We start from the raw sequence: 17289 nt of genomic DNA on the forward strand, positions 1-17289 counted from the left end.
CTTCGACTTGGTCCTCGCGGCTGCTTGTGTGATGCCTTTGGCTCGAGAGCTGTCTGTCGACGACGTTACTGTCGCGGCAAGCATTAGGATGGTCGATGAGGCCTGCGCTAGCGTTCGAGCAGCGGTTTGAGAAGCCTCTACACTCCCCTCATTCATTCTGTATCAGTGTTCCGTGATCCTTCCTGGGCCGCTACTTAGGCATCGGCGTGATACAGCAGCCGGTACAATACTGTGTTCCCTTGATACTTTCTCGTTCTGAGTCTGTTTCTTGGATCATCTTCCCAGCAGAACTGAAACAGCGGTGGCCGACCTTTTGAGCCCCCACGAGTACGTGACTACCCTGGAAGCAGTCACTGTGCGTCTCTTCCTCTCTGAGATCTGTGCGCTGCTTGTACGAAGCGCAGGCCACCCGGCGGGCTGTGGTATCGACGTCTGAGCAAAGCTCAGCTTGGTATGGCATGTTGGACGATTCCTAAAGCATGAGCGAAAGGCATCCTGCGCTTGGGTTTCCATCTGCTTTCAAGCCCAGCTGGGTCTCGGCCAGTGCAAGTGTCCTCAGTGACCACAGTGTCAATACCCAGCACTGCCTGCGCTTCAGCTGACGACTTTTGTCAGACCTTGTGAGTGATATGGCGTTCGACGTACAGGTGATAACAAGGGCTTTGTCCTCTGCAAAGCCACGTAGGACCTGGCTCGGAGGCCTTGACGTAGTCTCTAGGAAGCTTGACTTGCATAACACAGCACGCGTATGACTGTTCAGCGACTGTAGAGAACCCGTCACAAGAAAGAGACCTCGGGCCGCTCCTCCCCTTGGTAGTCTCGCTGGACCGCTGCTGTGCTGGTGTGGTAGTTTGTAGGGACAGACATCTACGTCTCTTGCATCTTTTCCCCGGGTCTAGCTGTTCCACAATCGCTTGGCAGTCGCAGAAGCGCTGACTGTACAGCGTCTGTGGTATCAGTGAGGATTTGATTGACCTTCTCGGCAGATCGGATGAAGCTGCTCTCTTGATGTCTGTCTACCCATACGTATCCGCCGGGAAGGACTGCTTAATCCACGCCTAGGTGTTTGGGAGCCCGATGTCTCCACGTGAGAGTTTTGCAGGCGCTGACGATAAATCATCAGCGTTGATGCCATTCGAGCAAGACTCAATGATCTCCTCAAAAACGTCCATAGAGTGTTAGCTTTCGCATCTTCCGAGAGGACCTGGAACCACTGCTTTTGCAAGGGTGTCAAAGGTCGTCCTTGACGCCGAGACTGTCGAAAAGATACTTTGCTTCTTAGATTCTCCCATTCCTCAACCCTGAGCTAGCATAAAACGGAAGATGTAGCGATAGGTAACGATCTCCCGTGTGCGAGAGAAGCGCTGCTTTCTTCCTTGATTGACTTGGAAGACCAGTCACAAGCAGAGAAGACACAGACCAAAGCGGCCTGTGGCGAAGTGAATCGGGCAGTTGCGCGTATGTCTCGTGGTCCCACTAAGGAATGGTGGTAGCCCATGACAAAATTGAGTGAATGACTGAAGCGATGGAATTTCCGTTTTGAAGGCCTTGGGCAAGTAGAGCGCCGTCGGTCCTCAATAAGCGAACAGCTCGATTGAGCTGGCATTGCGAGCATTGATGACCATGAGTAGTCTTTCGAGAGACCGGAAAAGACTTCAGCAATAGTGAGCAAGAAAGTGACCTTGTATCAGATCTGTGATACAGAGCGGTGGGAAGCATCAGAGACAAGAATGTGTCAGGAGTGGGCATCCTGCACCAGCGGAAGCTTGTCGACGAAGGCTCACCGTGGCGCGAGCGAACCAGAGGCACAAGACCATTCCTCATGCACCTTCCCACAGCCTTCAGAATTGCCCAGAGGATCAGAAGATGGTAAAGTGGTAGTCACAGCTCCACCGCAAGCCCAGCTTTGAGAGTGGTGAGGTAGGCTAATGCAAGCTGTTCGCAGTAAAATCGTCAGGGGTGATGTTTATCACCGTGCTACTGTAGTGTCTCAGGTGGAGCATGATAGCGAGGGGTGCTCACTACGGCTCCAGGAAAAGTCACATCCCTCCATGTTGGAGCCGTAGGAACACCTCGTGACTCATCTGCAGGCGCAGTCTTCATCGCTCGACCTTCCCTGATCTTGTTTGCCGTACGAGGCTGATGGAGCGGCAGTGAAGGTATCCTCTGCCGAGATCTGGCATGATGTAGCGGTAGGAAGATGAGAGGAGGGAAGATGGAAGAGGAAGGTCGTCTCGTTTCTCTCCTCTAGATCTTCTGCCAGATTGTCGCGCGGGTGCTTGGCGGCAATTGATGAACAGCGCCACCAGCCGCGGGCGTTGTGTGTCTGGTATGGAGCTGTTCGTGATCAAGAGGCACGAGTACACAAGCCGTTCGGGGCGACGTTTTCCGCTAGGCAGGGGGGAGGTGTCAGACGCCGGAGTGTTGCCAAGTGTCTGCTTAGACTCGAGGCGAGGCTAGCGATGGGACAGACTGGGAGAACCGGGTCCGGCGCACTGTTGCAGAGGAGCTTTATTGCGTCCTCTGTTCGTGCCCATCCCTTTTTCCCTTCCTACCTTCCTGTCCACTTCATCTCTCACCCTCCTCACCTACCCGTCCACTTTGCGAGTCTTGTAAGTACACCTCTCACGACCATTGCCGACCAGCTCGGGTGCTTACCATCACCCCTAGATCGAGGCAAAGCGTCAAGATGACCAGCCCCGCTCAGCACATCGACGTCAAGCCCGAGATCGGAACGCAGACTGAGCACTCGCTGCCTTCCGACGCAACGCCAAAGATAGACGGTGAAACCTCACAGGCTCGACGTCAAGAGAAGGCTGCTCTCCGCGAGCTCAAGCGCTTGCGAAAGCAGAACAAGGTTTGGCGAAAGGAAAACAAGGCCCTCAAAGACGAGCTGGCCGCCCAAAAAGCCGAAGTAGTCTATTACAGTGGAGAGGTTGACCACTATCGCGGGCTTCACACTGATGCTCGCCTCAAGCTTCGACTCATGGCGTATTATAAGACTGAAGCTGCCAGGAAGAGCACCATGCTTCGTGATATCAAGAAATTCATCTACAAGACTCTGGACGTGTCTGAAGTGGATCTGCAAGTAGCCGAGAGTATGAGCGACGATGATAGCATCTGTAATTACTGAGCCACAGATCAGCTGAGCGCACAGAACGTCAACGGACAGCTGATTTCGCTTGCACACCTCTACCAGCCGCTTTGTTCCTCCAGCGCGATGATGACCCCGCACAGGAATGAGCGCAGCCCTTGCTACTGCTCGACAGCAGCCAGTGTAAGCCCTTCGAGAGTTGAGCCTCCGTGTGTCTTACCTTTGCCTCACGCTGCGCTCTATTGGCATCCACTGAGGCAGCCCTGTGGATTATTTAGCAAGCCCTTTGCAAAGGATGAAAGAAGCGATGGGCGGAGAGATACAAGAGAACGATACCAGTTGAGATACAGACCACGTGTACATCTTGAATTCCCTTTGACTCGTAAAGACGCTGTGCAGCCTTGACCTGCACTCTTGAAATCCAAATTTTGGCTCTACTTTGTTCGATCCACTACATCTTGCACAGGCGTCTGCCCTTCCCTTGATCTCTGTTACTTGCACTCACTAATCCCCGTGATCCCCACATACACCTCCAGTGCCTGCCATGCTCTGGCACAAGCAAAAGTATAGCATAGCATATATGCGGCTCAAAAACGAGATACGTCCGTGGAACAGGTACAGCGTTGGGCCAGGGATCTTCCGTCGTCCGCTCGAAGCACAGTCCAGTGCTGAGCGAAGCAAAGGACAGGACCTCAGGACTCCAAAGTATACACTCTTACTACCGAGCAGCATCTGTCGCGCACCATTTGGGCAGTCAGGCGCCCTCGCGTGGCTGATAGCATACTCGCGGTCCCTCTCTATACCTGCTCCTCAGACGAGCCAGGCTGGCTCCACCCAGAGACTGCCAGTGACTGATAGTGGCGTAACCGCCTGAACCTCGGTGCAGATTGCAGTGCAGTGCATGGCACGCGGAACGGCGTGAGCGGGAGGGGTCGGAGTGGAGGTTGTGTAAGGTGAGGCGTCACGGTCTCGCGAATGGGGACAAAGTTCATTTGATTGGATCTTGGGAAGTGAGGTACTGGTGCGAGTCGGGCTGTAAGGTCCGTCTTGTCATGCTCTGAGGAGACAGTCCAAAGTCTATCTGCCAGGCAACATAGGTCACCCGAGTGATTCTCTCTACTGTATCTCCCTACCTCAGGTGCCCGAGCCCTCGGGCCTACTCGGAAATCCCGTGCCGCCGGAATGAGGCGCGTCGCGTGGCTGCTTCCGCTTCCGCACCGGATTTCCCCACATTGCCACGATCACAGCCGAGGCGTGGACAGACTCCTTTCGCAGAAGGCGCACCACTCCCTTTGTCTGCTGCGAGCGTCTTCCTCACCAACTACTACCTCATCGGAACGAGCAGGGAAAGCTCGGCCTTGCCCGTTATGGAAGTCATCACCACAAAGAGAAGGCGAGGGTGTTGCACGCAGCAGGATCTACAAGATCTCCTGCTTGAAATCTGCCTCGGATGCCTGACGTCGGCGCAGACGTGGCCTTCACCACATTCATCCCGCCTCTTACGTGTTGAGCCATGAATGTGACGGCTCTGCAGAATATCGAATCGCCAAATTTAAACGCCACGCAGGACTAGCTCGCCACAACGCCGCTTTATGTTCCTGACTAGGCTGTGAAAGACGCTGCCACGAAAAAGTATCCACTATAATGCTATGCCCTCGAGACTGCTTTGCAATCGTCCTCCGAGGGATCAGCATCAACTTCGCTGCCGAAATTGTGACAAAAACTCGTCTGGCTACTTCTACAGTCCATCTTGAATCGCAGAGCCGGGGACGCAGTCACGGTGCCGTGATTGGTAGGAGCCAAATAGCTTCCAATCCAACCTAGACAACCACTCAAGTACACCAGCCTTTCCTTTTGTGTTCTTCTGCCTCATGCGGAGCGGACCGCCAAGGAGCGCTCTTTGCAGTCAAGATCTCCTCGCCTACTGTCACGGTTCAGACAGCGTCTTCGTTGGCATTGCGTGAACATCACCAACGGGAAAGAATCCTGGTCTCCGCTCGAAAGCAGCGTCCATCCCCTGATGCGATCTCGACTCCACACGTGGAGAACAGTAGCAGTTCTTTCTGATCATTCGGATCTGAGCTAGTCACACTGAGATGGGAACGAAGCTGGCAGGTACACACCAAGAGCGCAAGGGACTCAGTCAAAGCCTACACTTTCCGACCCAGTCGTGTAGATACAACTGCTCGAACCATCAGCCGCCCGATTGCTCAGACAGCGCAGAGAGCGAGCTATCTGTGAGTCGCGCAGACGCGGGTACAAGAAGGCGGACATGAGAATAAGTCGCGAACTCTCTCGGACTATAGTACCGCCGTGATGTTCGCGGCTCACTGTGTTCCACTCTCACAATACATGGCGAATTGCCGCCACTGTGCGATTTCCCGGTGCACCTACATCCTTCACAGCCTTGATCCGACCCAAGCCGATCTCCAAAGCTTGAAGCCAAGAAACTCTTCCGAAAGTATGTGTCCTGGCCCCTGGTCCAGCGATAGCTCGGCCACACCCATTGCGTAGCGTGCTAATCACTGCTCACAGGCTGGCCTGAGTATAGCCGATCGGCTGCGCCCTAGCCGCATCTCCCCAGCCTGCAAAGATCACCGCCAATATAAGAGTCGCTCAATCATCTTCCTTGCAACTTTGGCGTTGCCGTATGTGCTTCTTCGTACAACGGTGGAGATCGGCAAGTCTCCAAGCTATTGCGCTGTTTCAGGGTGTAGGAACCGATCAAGACGCCGAAAGTGGAGCGCCGATGCAGGTCAGCAAGAAGCATCACCATCAGGTGCACAACACCATGTTCTGTACTCACTAGAGCAATGCGCCTTAGTGTAGGAATTTTGGAGGTTCCCTTGCCCTTCAGGAGGGTGTACGGCGTACTCTGCTGCTTTCCCCTCCCTCGCCTTGCGTCTCGTATCGCTGACGGCTTCATCCCAATCTGCCTGTTGTGCGGACACCGAATCGCCCAGCCCACCTCGAGAGGACCCAGTGGGCGAGGCACCGGCCTCCGAGGCTCAGCGGACACTTTTGGAGAGGCCGTTGCTTGGATGTGCGCTGTACCATTCTTTCTCACCGAATCCCAAATCAGTAGTGCCGATGCCGACTTGGCCGCTCGGCAGACCAGGAAGCTAGAGTATCGCTCCAAGCATCGGAAAGACCTCCACAGATACAAGAGTGACGCCCAGAGAAAGAGTGTCTGATGAAGGCCCAACCAGCAAAATGGGTCAGACTGGCTCCCACACAATCCCTCCAATCTACATGTATCTTGCAAGAGGCGGACGTTCTCCTCGAGCGAGCCTCTCGGTGCCTCCACTCGTTGACCACCTCGACCTCGGTCGCTCAGGCACCTTGTCCTGGCGCCATTGCTCTCGCAGCGGGTTTGTTCGGTACCTGAGTTCGATTGATCGGAGCTCCGACGCAAAAGAGGAATGTGAGGTGGGGAGGGAGTCGGCTACTTGATTCGCGGGGAGGCATCTCGTACGTAGCCAAGTAAAGGCGTGGCCAGGACACCACACCACCGCTTTCGCGTAGGCCAACACTCGGAGCTTTGCCTGTCTTCAGGAAGGGGTCTGGAGCTATACTCCCCACGTCTCCGGTGAAGGTTTAGGTGCAACGCGCTCGAGGACCATCAAGGCTGCCCCTTGCCCTGATCACGCAATGGGCAGAGACTATTTGGCTCCGTTTGCTAATTTGGCCCTGTCTTCTTTATTGCCTTTGGAGGAGAGGGGCGGCGGTGCACATATTGCTATTGCGACCACATTCACTGTTGAGGATGATTCTACTACTCGTCAGCGCGGTGGCTCCCTCTTGAGGAAAGATAAATCGGGTCTTCAGAGCCACAAGTGCTCACACCTATAGCTCTTTCTGTCACATACAAACCTCGAGCCTACAGACGACCACCAACTCATCTCTCAACTCTGCCTATCACCTCCTCGAGGACAAGGTACAACCACCTCATACACAACGATGGAAGTTCATCGTGAAGACTGCTGGGTCTTGCTCGGTAGCACTCGTTTGCCACATCTACGCAGCTTTCTAAGGGCTCGACCAGACTTCGATCCTTCTCTTGAACGCAATCGTCAGGAGAGCTTAGGCCATATTTGGGCAAAGGAGTTCTGGGACAGGGAGGTGAGTCAAGATGGTGATGCTACTGATGTGCTTCGTTCAGGACAGTCAGACGATTGCTCTCCTCAGAAGCTGACATCGTCACATCCATCTGACAGCACGAGAGGGGGACACCTCCTCTTGAGTGGTTCCAGAGCTGGGGCACCATCAAGAACAAGTCAGGAAGCTCATCAACAGACTTTCAAGAGGCGGGGGATGACTCGTGGTGCAAGATGACGAATCGGCACGAGGCCGCTGCAGAGTTTCCTTCGCTCGACGAGGACAGTTTCGAGGAAGAAGACGAAACCGGCAGTGGAGAGGCCGAAGCTGCTACTGTGATCAAGTTCGTAGCTTCTGGGTCTGCACTCGAGGGCGATGAAGACTGGCAAGGAAGGCTGTCTCACAAAGACCTCAAGTTGTTTAAGAAGAAGCTGGTGAGTCGAAGAGCTTCTCCAGCTCAAAGCGCTAGACAGCATTTCTCACCAAGCCGACCTTACCGCCTACTCTCTCTCTCCAGGAGGAAGCCATCCTGCGGGACGAGCGCTGCTTTGCCTTTATCCGCAAATACGTCACCAAAGCCCTCACCCCGGACGAACGACCACGAGGTGTGATCCGCTCTGGCAATCCCACTGCCGATCAGCTCCGACGAATCCTAGACTCCATCAACAAGCTCTTTGACTGTCTACGCGCCAAGATGACCCTTCCGAGCAATAATGCCTCTGCCTCCGTCACGATCCTACGACCGCTGGATCGCTATCTGGAGCACGAAGTGGGCCAAGCCCACAATCGGTCGGGCAAGCACATTGGTCTGTCGGAGCTTCTGGATCAGCTCGATGTACTCCTGGGCGTATTGGGCGTACCGGCCCCACGAGGGGAGACGGTCATCTCAGACAGGCTGGTCCACCGGTACCTGTACCGTCTGAGCGACTGTCGTGAGAGATTGATGGCGCATCGACAGCGTGCTGGTGCCACTCGCCAGGCGCAGACGCAGACACAGGCACAGACACAGACACAGACACAGACACAGACACAGGCACAGACACAGACACAGACACAGGCACAAGCACAGGTGCAGGCGCAGGGGCAGGGGCAGATGGCTAGACACCCAGGTCCATCAATGCCTCTGCCCAGCGAGCTCGGCCAGCGACGTGGCTCACGCTACGTCTCGAGACCTCTGGAGTGCAGAGGCGGCTCGCCGATCCTTCCGCCCGGACGTCGCAATGGTGATGGTGACGGTCACGGTTACGGTTATGGTCGTGGTGACGGGGCGAGCTCGAGGGCGTCGTCCGCTTCAGTGGGCTCATTTGTTGCAGAGGCCTCTGGCTCGACTCAGCCATGCGAAACCGAAAGGGAGGGCGAAGGCGAAGCTGAAGCTGAAGCTGAAGCTGAAGGTGGAGCTGAAGGTGAAGCTGGAGAGAAAGGGAAAGGCGCAGGTGCAGGTGCTGCTGACCAGACGATCATCGAGTACAGTACCAGGCTCTCTAATGCCGTGCGTCCTTGAGCCAGTCGAGTCATCTACAGTACGTGACTGTTCGTGTGTCCTACATGTCTCTTGTGCTGTTCAGGCTTCTATTCTTTCTAATTCGCCAGTTTCACATCTGCGCTCAGCACCTTGTCCTTACATTGTGTGAGACTGTGCTGTCAACTTTCTGAGCTCAGAGTGGACTACACAGAAGAAGCGCCTGCGTATCGGCATGAGCAAGTTCTTAGCATTCGACAAGAAAATAGTAGCCTGACAAGCAAGAGCTTCGCTTGGTACCAAAGTGTCTCCCCCTCCCCATCCTCCTTCTGCTCCATTTTCAAACGCCAACCTGCCCGTCACCCTACTGCGATCACTCCCTCACCCTTCCTCCTCCTCTTCCTCTTCCCCGAACCCTCCCACTCCCACTCCCACTTCCACTGCTGCACCTCTGCACCTGCACTTTAACAATCTGTGCACACCCTTCCCTGAGTAGCTCCAGCAAGTAGATTCGCGAGTACACGTCTCGCTCCGAGTAGACGTCGCGCTCCATTTCTGGTAGCCAGGGGAGCGAGAGGTGACGAGGATGAGAATGAGGATGAGGATGAGGAAGAGGATGAGGATGGTGCGTGCTTGAAAAAGAACCTTGACGTGAGCTTCCACTAGCACCAGCAGCAGCAGAAGTAGAGGGTGTGCTGCCGCCCTCTAGGACCGTCTCCTTATAGAAGTCCCCCAGCCTCTGCGCGACGCGAGAGAAGAGAGTGTACCACTCCTCGTCCATCCTAAGCCACTCGGTACTCTCCACCAATCGCTCGTGGATTCGTCGTTCCAGTAGCTGGTCCATAGGTCGAACAAAGGCGCAAAGTGGAGCACAGGCTCCAGCATCGACATCGACAAAGTCTGGGCCAATGGAGCGAGAGAGGAGGGAGAGGACGATTTCTGCTGCCTTGGCTCGGAGGGAGACTCTTGCTGAGCGCCTTCCTGAAGATGAGGAGGCAGAAGCGTTGTTGCTGATCTCGCTCAGAGATGTCAGTCTCCCTCCATCAGCTTGCAGGCGTCTGTAGTACCTTCTCACCACCTTTTCCCCATTCTCGTACCAGAGACGAAAGAGATTGTCCAGCTCGGCGTGTGTCGCTCGCACCCAGGCCAGGTCGACGCTATCGCGTGGTGGCTCGAGGGGGTCGAGGATGTTGTGGAAGCGGGTGATCATCAGTCTGAGATTGAGGAGGTCGAGCTGCATGGCTGTTTGCTGCGTGCGTGGGTTGGCAGAAGCATCATTGCAGGGGAAGTAGGGCTATCAGTACTGTACGATCTGTATAGGTGGAGCAGCCCTACCTCAACCCGCCTGCCACACACACTCACCACATTCACCTCCAGCTCCAGCTCCTGCTCCTCCGAGATACCAGCAGGCAGCGGTACTCTGGAGCGCCTATGTGCGTCCTCTGTGAATTGCGCAAAGCCTACGAAGCCGATGCGGTGGGATTCATTTTCCTGTTGGATGATACGGGAGGATGTGTTGCATTCCTCGTCCCCCACCTCATCGTCTGCCTCTGCCTCTGCGTCTCCATCTCCTCTGCTTCCCGGAGAGTCACTGGTGGCTTCAGCTTCATCTTCGGCTCGAGCTTCGGCAAGGTGCTCCTCCATCTCGCAATGGAAAGAGTACTGCATCCCAGATGTGCTGGCTTGGTGAGTGTCATCGTCTTCTCCTCCTTCTGTTGTGGTGCTATCTTGAAAGCTTCCAAAGGGCGCATTGAGCTCCTCGGCTGTCAGTGGGCGTGGCACCCAGGGCGTTGGAGGAGCTGCTGCTTGTGGGCTCTGTGTTGGTCTGACTGGCGATAGGTCTGCAGCGGACTGCCAGGCGATTTCCCAGCCGAGGTCGAGGAAGTCGGTGCGCTTGGACATGGTGAAGGAGGTGGAGTGGTGAAGATCGATGTGAGTACAATGAAAGATGCTTGGCTGAGGTCCATCTTAGCGGTCCTCAATCGATGGCCCGAGGCGACTCACATCTTGCCTGCGTAGCGCATCCCTCGCGGCCCTAGCAGGTGCTAGCCAACGTTCTCTGGCAGGTGGACACAAGGCGCGGAGGTAGCCCTTTGAGTAGGCTTGATGTTCATGTTGGAAGAAGCACGGCTCGCCACGACGCTCCATTGCTTGGTGGGGATCTGGTTGACTGGCCGAGGGAGTCCCCTGCTTCAGCCGAGGATGAGCTCAACTTCCGCCTCTTTATGGGTGAGAGGGGAGAGGACAAGGATATGAGAAGAAGAAGTGAAGCGCCAATCCCTTGAGTAACTCTGGCTCTGTGCTTACCTTGACTTCGAGGAATTGGTGGTGCTGGCAGCAAAGGCAACCGTTCCTCGGACCATTTTCGCCCAATTTGTAGGAGCAAAAGCAAGAGCGCAACTCGATCAGAGCCAAGAGCAGTGTGTTGCCACGCGAAGGAGTAGCAGGATGAGCATGAACGCTAAGGCTCATCTACAGCAGACGTTGAAGACTCCGGGAGACGGGCAGGGCAGAGTGCCGCATCTAGTGGGGGCTAGCGAGCGAGGGAACGAGGGAGCGAGTGAACGACCGTTGCCAGTGTTCATCGCCAGGAGAGGTCCAGAGTTGCTGAATGCAATGCAGATACGCAGGTACGAGGTGGTTTCTGGTGGGCTGGTAGCCAAGAGCAAATGGCCTGGAATGTCCTTGACCATGACCCTCTTACTTCTCTCGAGCGCGAAACCCGGAGTGCGACTGTGTGTGAAGGGCCAGAGGCAAGAGGGCGCGGTGCTACCGTGCATCACACCACATCCATTGAGAGACGAGGTACGAAGCTGACTGGGGTCTGGGCAATGGCATGTCTATACTCATCGACAGAAGACGACAAAAGGAAAGTGCACTCCCCCCCCTGGTGAACCTTTGCCCGGGTCAGTGTCCAAGTCGAGGGGCGGGGCGATGTGTGTGGGATTGCAAGGCTCAAAGGGGCAGCAGCAGTGGACAGGGAGCAAGCCGAGGGGCCGCCGAGTGCAAGCGCAACAGGCAGCAGTGCGACTCGAGGCCAAAGGGGGGGCAGAGACCAAGTGTGCAGGCTGGGATCAGACGCACTTGCACATGCACCCTGCAGCACCCACCACTGGCATTTCTACCTCGGGTCTGAGCAAAGTGGCCATCGCCCCACTTCAGACACTCATTGTACTGCCAATGGGAGTCTCCACCCTGGACTCTGCCCCCTTGTGCTCTCCTCTCGCTCTGTCTGTCTGTCTGTCTGTCTGTGTCGTTGGTGTGCGCAGTGTCATTGCAAAGTCAGCCCCATCCACTGTGGCCCAGCAGTGAGAGAGTGAGAGAGAAAAGAGACGATGAGCAATGTCACTGGAGTTGGAGCTCAAGTCAGCGCACGGGCCCCAACCCTCGCTTGAGGGGAAGAGGCTGGCCAGGGAAGCGCCACGTGCCCACTCCCGCCCACCCATCCCCGCCTCGACTCTCACTTGCTCCCCCGCTCTGGCAAGATTGGACTTTGGGTGGACCCTCCCTCCCTTGGCGGATTGGGTCTTGGCTTTGGCATCTTGATCCTCGACATGACTTCAGCATTGCTCTACACCTCGGGCGACTGATGGAGTGCCAGGCTGGTCACGTCCAATCCACACCGATACACGCGGCTGCTCACCACCACCCTCGAAAGAACACCCCTATTCCGCCTGCCTCTGTGCTCTGCCTCCTCATTCCTCTGCCCACTTCGAGCAGCACCACTCCTCTTCTATACCTCTCCCCGTATCTCTCGTGCGCCCGCAGCTCCGTTCTAGCAGATTGCGGTGGTGATGTTCATCAGCAGATAGCGGAGAGATGGGCAGTGGCTGTACCCCCGGCTGGAAGATGTCTCACGAGCGATACAGAGCAGATCAGAGCTGCACTGCCTCGCATTCCTGCTCCCTCGCTCAAGTATCCGCCCAGCCGCCCTGCAACGCATCCCACCACCAAACTTCAATGGCGTGCGACTCTCGTAGGGATAGAGAGCGACTGTACAGTACAGCTCACGAGTGGTAGCAGGAGGACAACAGCAGCTACCACGCACCCACGGAACTGGAACCTCGAGCTATGCAGCGCCAGATCAGAGGGAAGCTATGTTTGAGCCAAGCCTTCACAAGGCTACTGCTCGATGTTGATCCCTGAGACTAGATACACACGGAGCGCCAGGGTATTTGCGAGGAGAAGAACCTCCCACCACTCTGAGGGCCCCATCTCCAACGTGCACCACCACAGGCACTGCCCTGCGCTTGCTCGGGCCCAGATTGAGGAATGGTGAATGTAGCTGGGGATACCAGCATGCGCTGATAGGACACACCCACCTTGTCCCTCGGAAAGAGATCTGATTCGGCAATCATCAAGCCTCGGTGACAGCGCCTTTTACGAGGTTGTAGCGATCATGCAGCACGACACGCTCAACGGCCGGACTGGGCGGGTGGACGAGCACTGCTTCGATCAGCGATAAGGTCTCCCCGCTCCTCAATTGCTCATCGAACGACAGAAATGCAGCCTCCATCAGCTGGCTCGGAAGGCAGAGCCCTGGAGTCGAAGTCGCCTCATGGGCCGTCTGGCTTTCACAGCGTATGAGTCTTGTGTCACGCTCTGCTCAAGACGTAATCCTCCGTCATCCGGAGGCCTCTCGCAGCTCCCGCAGGTCATACAACTGATGTAGACAGACTGCGCTGTGGTGCCGGCATCGATTGTCAAATCAAGCCAGAGGCTCGTTCAGCTCACGCAAAGACGATCAAACAAACATATTTGCACGACGGCAAACAATGACATACCGCTGGGCATCACGAGCTCTGCTCAACATTGCAAGTCCGACACTCCACCTCCGCTCCCTCTGGCTTGCCTTGTGCTGGATCTCAACACCTTTCTTTGTGCTCGCTCCCGTACGCAAGTAGAGAGGACCAGCTGGACACTGTCGTGGGACTGGCGGATCTGGGTGCGATCAAAGTAGCATTGATATGGGCTGGAAGAAAAGAGGGCGTGAACCAGTAGCAAGTACTCTGTTCAGGCCAAGTCAAGGTCCTCTTCGCTCTTTCTCTTTGGCGATCGGCGATACGCAAGCACAGAGCAGGATGCGCTTGCGGCGAAGCAGGGCGGCGTAGCCTTCGCCATGATCATCTGCAGAGCCTCCCGTCTCTACTATGCACGGCGGCCGACGTGAGCACATGTTCTCTTCGAACGCTGCAACCTGGGTCAATCGACTCGACTCGAAGGGGACTTCAGGACCAGACAGCACCATTGCGCTCAGTGAAAGCTCCGCACGACTAGGATCGAGAGGTCAAGATATCATCCGACTCACTGCACAATACTGTATGGCATAAAATTACGAGTCTCAACAGCTGAATCCCACGAAAGGCTCCTTTCGCTCCCCACCCCAATGCAGCGGGAAGTGGGCAGCGGATTGAAGGACATGCCACGAAATGGAGGACACTCAACACCGCTCGCCTTTGGCCTCTGGCAGGCCCTCACCGATCGTCTTGGGCTTAGCCTCTGCTACAAGACGGCAGCGACTGCGAGCTTCTACAACCAATTTACGGCTCTGCGCTTCCTCGCGTTACCCATGGAAGCTGGGAAGTCTGGCGCTACCTGATCAGGGCAAGAGGAGTGTACTGGATGCCTGTCACCAGATGCAGGCGGCGGGCGTTGGGACAAGATCCAGCCCAAAGAGTATGGCAAGACGGCTAAAGGGAAGTCGTCCCAGAGGAGAGCACACCACTTGTGTCCGTCTGGAGCTGTCTGCACCCCATTCAGGGCTCAGCGGCCCAATCCTCACGCTACGAGAGATCACTGTGTGCTCTATGCGCTGCCAATGCAACGCTTTCCTGTGACAGTCATAACAATGACAGAGTGAAGGCACCCTTTTCCCGTCCCGTCCCGTCCCGTCCCGTCCCGTCCCGTCCAAAGGGCAGCAAAGAAGGAAGGAGGAAGGGAAGGCACTAGCACTCTCCCACCCCACCGCACCACCACAAAGCACTCGCAGCTCGTTCTATCTATCTGGCACGGTAGGGCCGGACACGTCCTTTTTCTTTTGGCCTCTTCTGTGAAGAAGAAGAAGAAGAAGAAGAGGCCTTGGCGTACCTCAAGTCTGCCGTGCCGCACCAAGGAGGAAGAGAAGAGGGGCCCCAATCAATCAAGCAAGAGCGAGAGCGAGAGCGAGAGCGAGAGCGAGAGCAAGAGCGAGAGCGAGAGCGAGAGCAAGAGCGAGAGCGAGAGCGAGAGCGAGAGCAAGAGCGAGAGCGAGAGCGAGAGCAAGAGCGAGAGCGAGAGCGAGAGCAAGATGGCGACGTTTGCAGCTTGCACTTGCACTTGCACTTGCACTTGCACTTGCACTTGCACTTGCACTTGCACTTGCACTTCTTCTTTCGCGCATGCTTGCAAGTGCAAGTGCAGGCGCAGGTGCAGGTGCAGGTGCAGAGGAGCGAAGCGAAGTAGGAGCAGGAATTGGAATAAAGTAGGGATCGAGAAAGAGAAAGAGATGGAGGTAGAGAGACGTTGGCTCCAGAAGCAGGAGCAGGAGCAGGAGCAGGAGCAGGAGCAGGAGCAGGAGCAGGAGCAGGAGCAGGAGCAGGAGCCCGGGCGACCTCCAAGCGCTGCGTCTCCCTCGACTACTGTGTGTATACGTGCTTTACGACCAGCACAACTCAGAGTGGAAGGTGGACAAGTGCGGACTTGAGGGGACGCAACTGTTTTCCATTGTCTCATTCAGTCCGCTACCTCACAAGCACATTGCTGACCCAAAGTCACTACATGTATGTCCGCCTGCGCCTGCACTTCGTTCTAGTCAATTTGGAGAATGGAGTCATGATCAGCTTCGAGCTCGATGTGCCACTTGCCCAACGTATGGTAGTGAAGCACGACACATGCGACTTGACATGTATTGACAGGACGTGACAGGAAGAGTAGGATACAGCGTGACGTCCGTGTAGCGCACTTTGCAGCAGACAGCAGCCCTCGATCGTCGACCGTACACCTTGGCCTTCTCCGCGCTCCAGTCTAGTGTAGTGCACCCTCCAATCCTCATCTTCCAGCCTTGCGTCCTGTACGTTGACGTGTCAGACCTGATTCGAGGTGCAGGTCTTCCACCTCTGGCCAGGGGGACTTCGCCGAATGTGTGCCCTTTGAAGTGGGCCCAGCCTAGTCGAGCGTAAAACAAACATCAGTGTCGGACTAGAGGTAGACATTCGGATGCTGACAGCAGCGGTATTGAGGCGGGCATTAACGTCAGATCCTGCTCTGCTCTTGCTTTCCTTGTAGCGCTCAATGGCTTGCAGTCGTCACTGTAGAGTTCATTCTCAGGGCTAGTGCGGACGTGAATGAGGGCCTTGTTGCTGCATTGGCGCATCGTGAGTGCAAGCACGAGCGGTGCGCCGGGAGCCGGAGGAACTATCGTCTTGCAGCCCAAAGCCGTCCTTGGTCTCAGGGCACTCTGATCGTGACTTTACTTCTCGGTCCCGCTTTCAGGATCGACACAGGTACTTGCCCCTACTGCAGCAATGATTCGCCGCCGGACCAAGCTCCAGCTCTGGGCCCGTACCTCAGTCCCACATCATGTCCTTGCCTGTGCTTTTGAAACAGGGCCACAGCCTGAACGAAGATGCATGCGCTGTCCGATATGAGTCGATCTGTCCCCTTCCCAGGGCCGTCCCTGACAGGCCCGTTGGCCCCATTGCGATCCTTGGTGTTCGTCTGCGCTCCGCCTCCCTTTTGCGATGCGACTTGTGCAGCCTACCGGATAGCACAAGACGCACAGCACAGAATGGGATGCGAAGATTGAGATTTAGCTCCCTCGCCTTTACCCTCGCTTTCGCCTCTGCTGCTATGTTTGTCCTTGCGCTCTTCTGCACTGGACGTCCTCGAGGCCTTTCTCTACATGGCCTCTCCTGCCACTTCGGGTAGGACGTCGCAACGCTGGAACTCTGATACAGGCGAAACGGCACACGGCGGTGCCACTGTGCAGAGAAGCACGTCTCGCACAGGATCGTAGCATCAGCAAGGACTCCGTCCTGCCCGGTCGACCGCCGGTAAGGGAACTGAAGAGCGATGTTGAGACCGAGGAGGTGAGCAAGAGCAAGTCAAGAACCAAAACGGATCGTTCAGTGAGTCCAGCGCCCGTGTTGGAGTCTCCTCTGGCTCGTCAGATGATCATATGCCTGCGAGGGCTGCCAGAGGTTGGTTGCTGGTTCCTCGCTGCTAGCCACGCATTGCTTGCCGCTGGCCGCTGGATCGGCTCGGGGTGCAAGATCCGGAAATCAACTAGCGGATCGAAGCGTCAGAAGTCCCCGCGATATCTGCGGTAGGCAATGCGATGTTCGTTGTCGTCTGTTGCTCGTGGCGCGCATACTCTTGATTGTGCATGTCTCCATGCCGATACCGTGCTCTTGGAAGTCTGATGGGTAGGCTCCTGATCATCTTATACTAGTCTTCCAGAAGGGACGGAGGGGTGAGAGTTTGGCACCAGCTCACCGAGGAGTATATCCGAGGTCATTGTCCGGTCTTCGTCGGGCAGAAGTTGCAGTAAAACAGTCACTCGAGCGGTAGAAGACATCTTTTCGTCTTTTGTCCAACCACGAGCTTGAAGAAGACGTAAAGTAGCGTGCCGGCGACTCCGGTAAATAGCCGGAAGTGCTTC

At 55.9% G+C, this 17289-nt stretch overlaps 4 protein-coding genes across 4 annotated transcripts; 2 read left to right on the plus strand and 2 right to left on the minus strand.

Annotated features, from left to right (window-relative positions):
* Positions 1-2572: 2572 nt before the first annotated feature.
* BCV69DRAFT_128225 (hypothetical protein) lies at positions 2573-3386 on the plus strand. Its single transcript, XM_025489200.1, has 2 exons — positions 2573-2612; positions 2671-3386. Exon 2 carries the CDS (start codon positions 2690-2692, stop codon positions 3131-3133), a length of 444 nt encoding a protein of 147 aa, XP_025344894.1. The 5' UTR covers positions 2573-2612; positions 2671-2689; the 3' UTR covers positions 3134-3386.
* A 3668-nt stretch (positions 3387-7054) lies between these two features.
* Positions 7055-8693, plus strand: BCV69DRAFT_301914 (hypothetical protein; the record flags this gene model as incomplete). Its single annotated transcript, XM_025494618.1, has 3 exons — positions 7055-7216; positions 7312-7626; positions 7710-8693. 3 exons carry the CDS (start codon positions 7055-7057, stop codon positions 8691-8693), a joined length of 1461 nt encoding a protein of 486 aa, XP_025344895.1.
* Positions 8694-8976: 283 nt separating this feature from the next.
* BCV69DRAFT_128261 (hypothetical protein) lies at positions 8977-11235 on the minus strand. The gene is made up of 4 exons (XM_025489201.1): positions 10959-11235; positions 10656-10872; positions 10014-10544; positions 8977-9900 (listed from the first exon to the last, which is right to left on the minus strand). The coding sequence occupies exons 2-4, from the start codon at positions 10797-10799 to the stop codon at positions 9025-9027; spliced, it is 1551 nt and encodes a 516-aa protein (XP_025344896.1). The 5' UTR covers positions 10800-10872; positions 10959-11235; the 3' UTR covers positions 8977-9024.
* Positions 11236-14720: 3485 nt separating this feature from the next.
* BCV69DRAFT_285780 (hypothetical protein) lies at positions 14721-15466 on the minus strand (the record flags this gene model as incomplete). Its single annotated transcript, XM_025493494.1, has 2 exons — positions 14721-14794; positions 14855-15466. Coding segments are annotated over 2 exons (186 nt in total), but the record flags the coding sequence as incomplete, so codon positions are not given.
* Positions 15467-17289: the final 1823 nt, after the last annotated feature.

Source organism: Pseudomicrostroma glucosiphilum (assembly GCF_003144135.1).
Source record: "Pseudomicrostroma glucosiphilum strain MCA 4718 unplaced genomic scaffold BCV69scaffold_21, whole genome shotgun sequence".
Lineage (NCBI taxonomy): Eukaryota > Fungi > Basidiomycota > Exobasidiomycetes > Microstromatales > Microstromataceae > Microstroma > Microstroma glucosiphilum.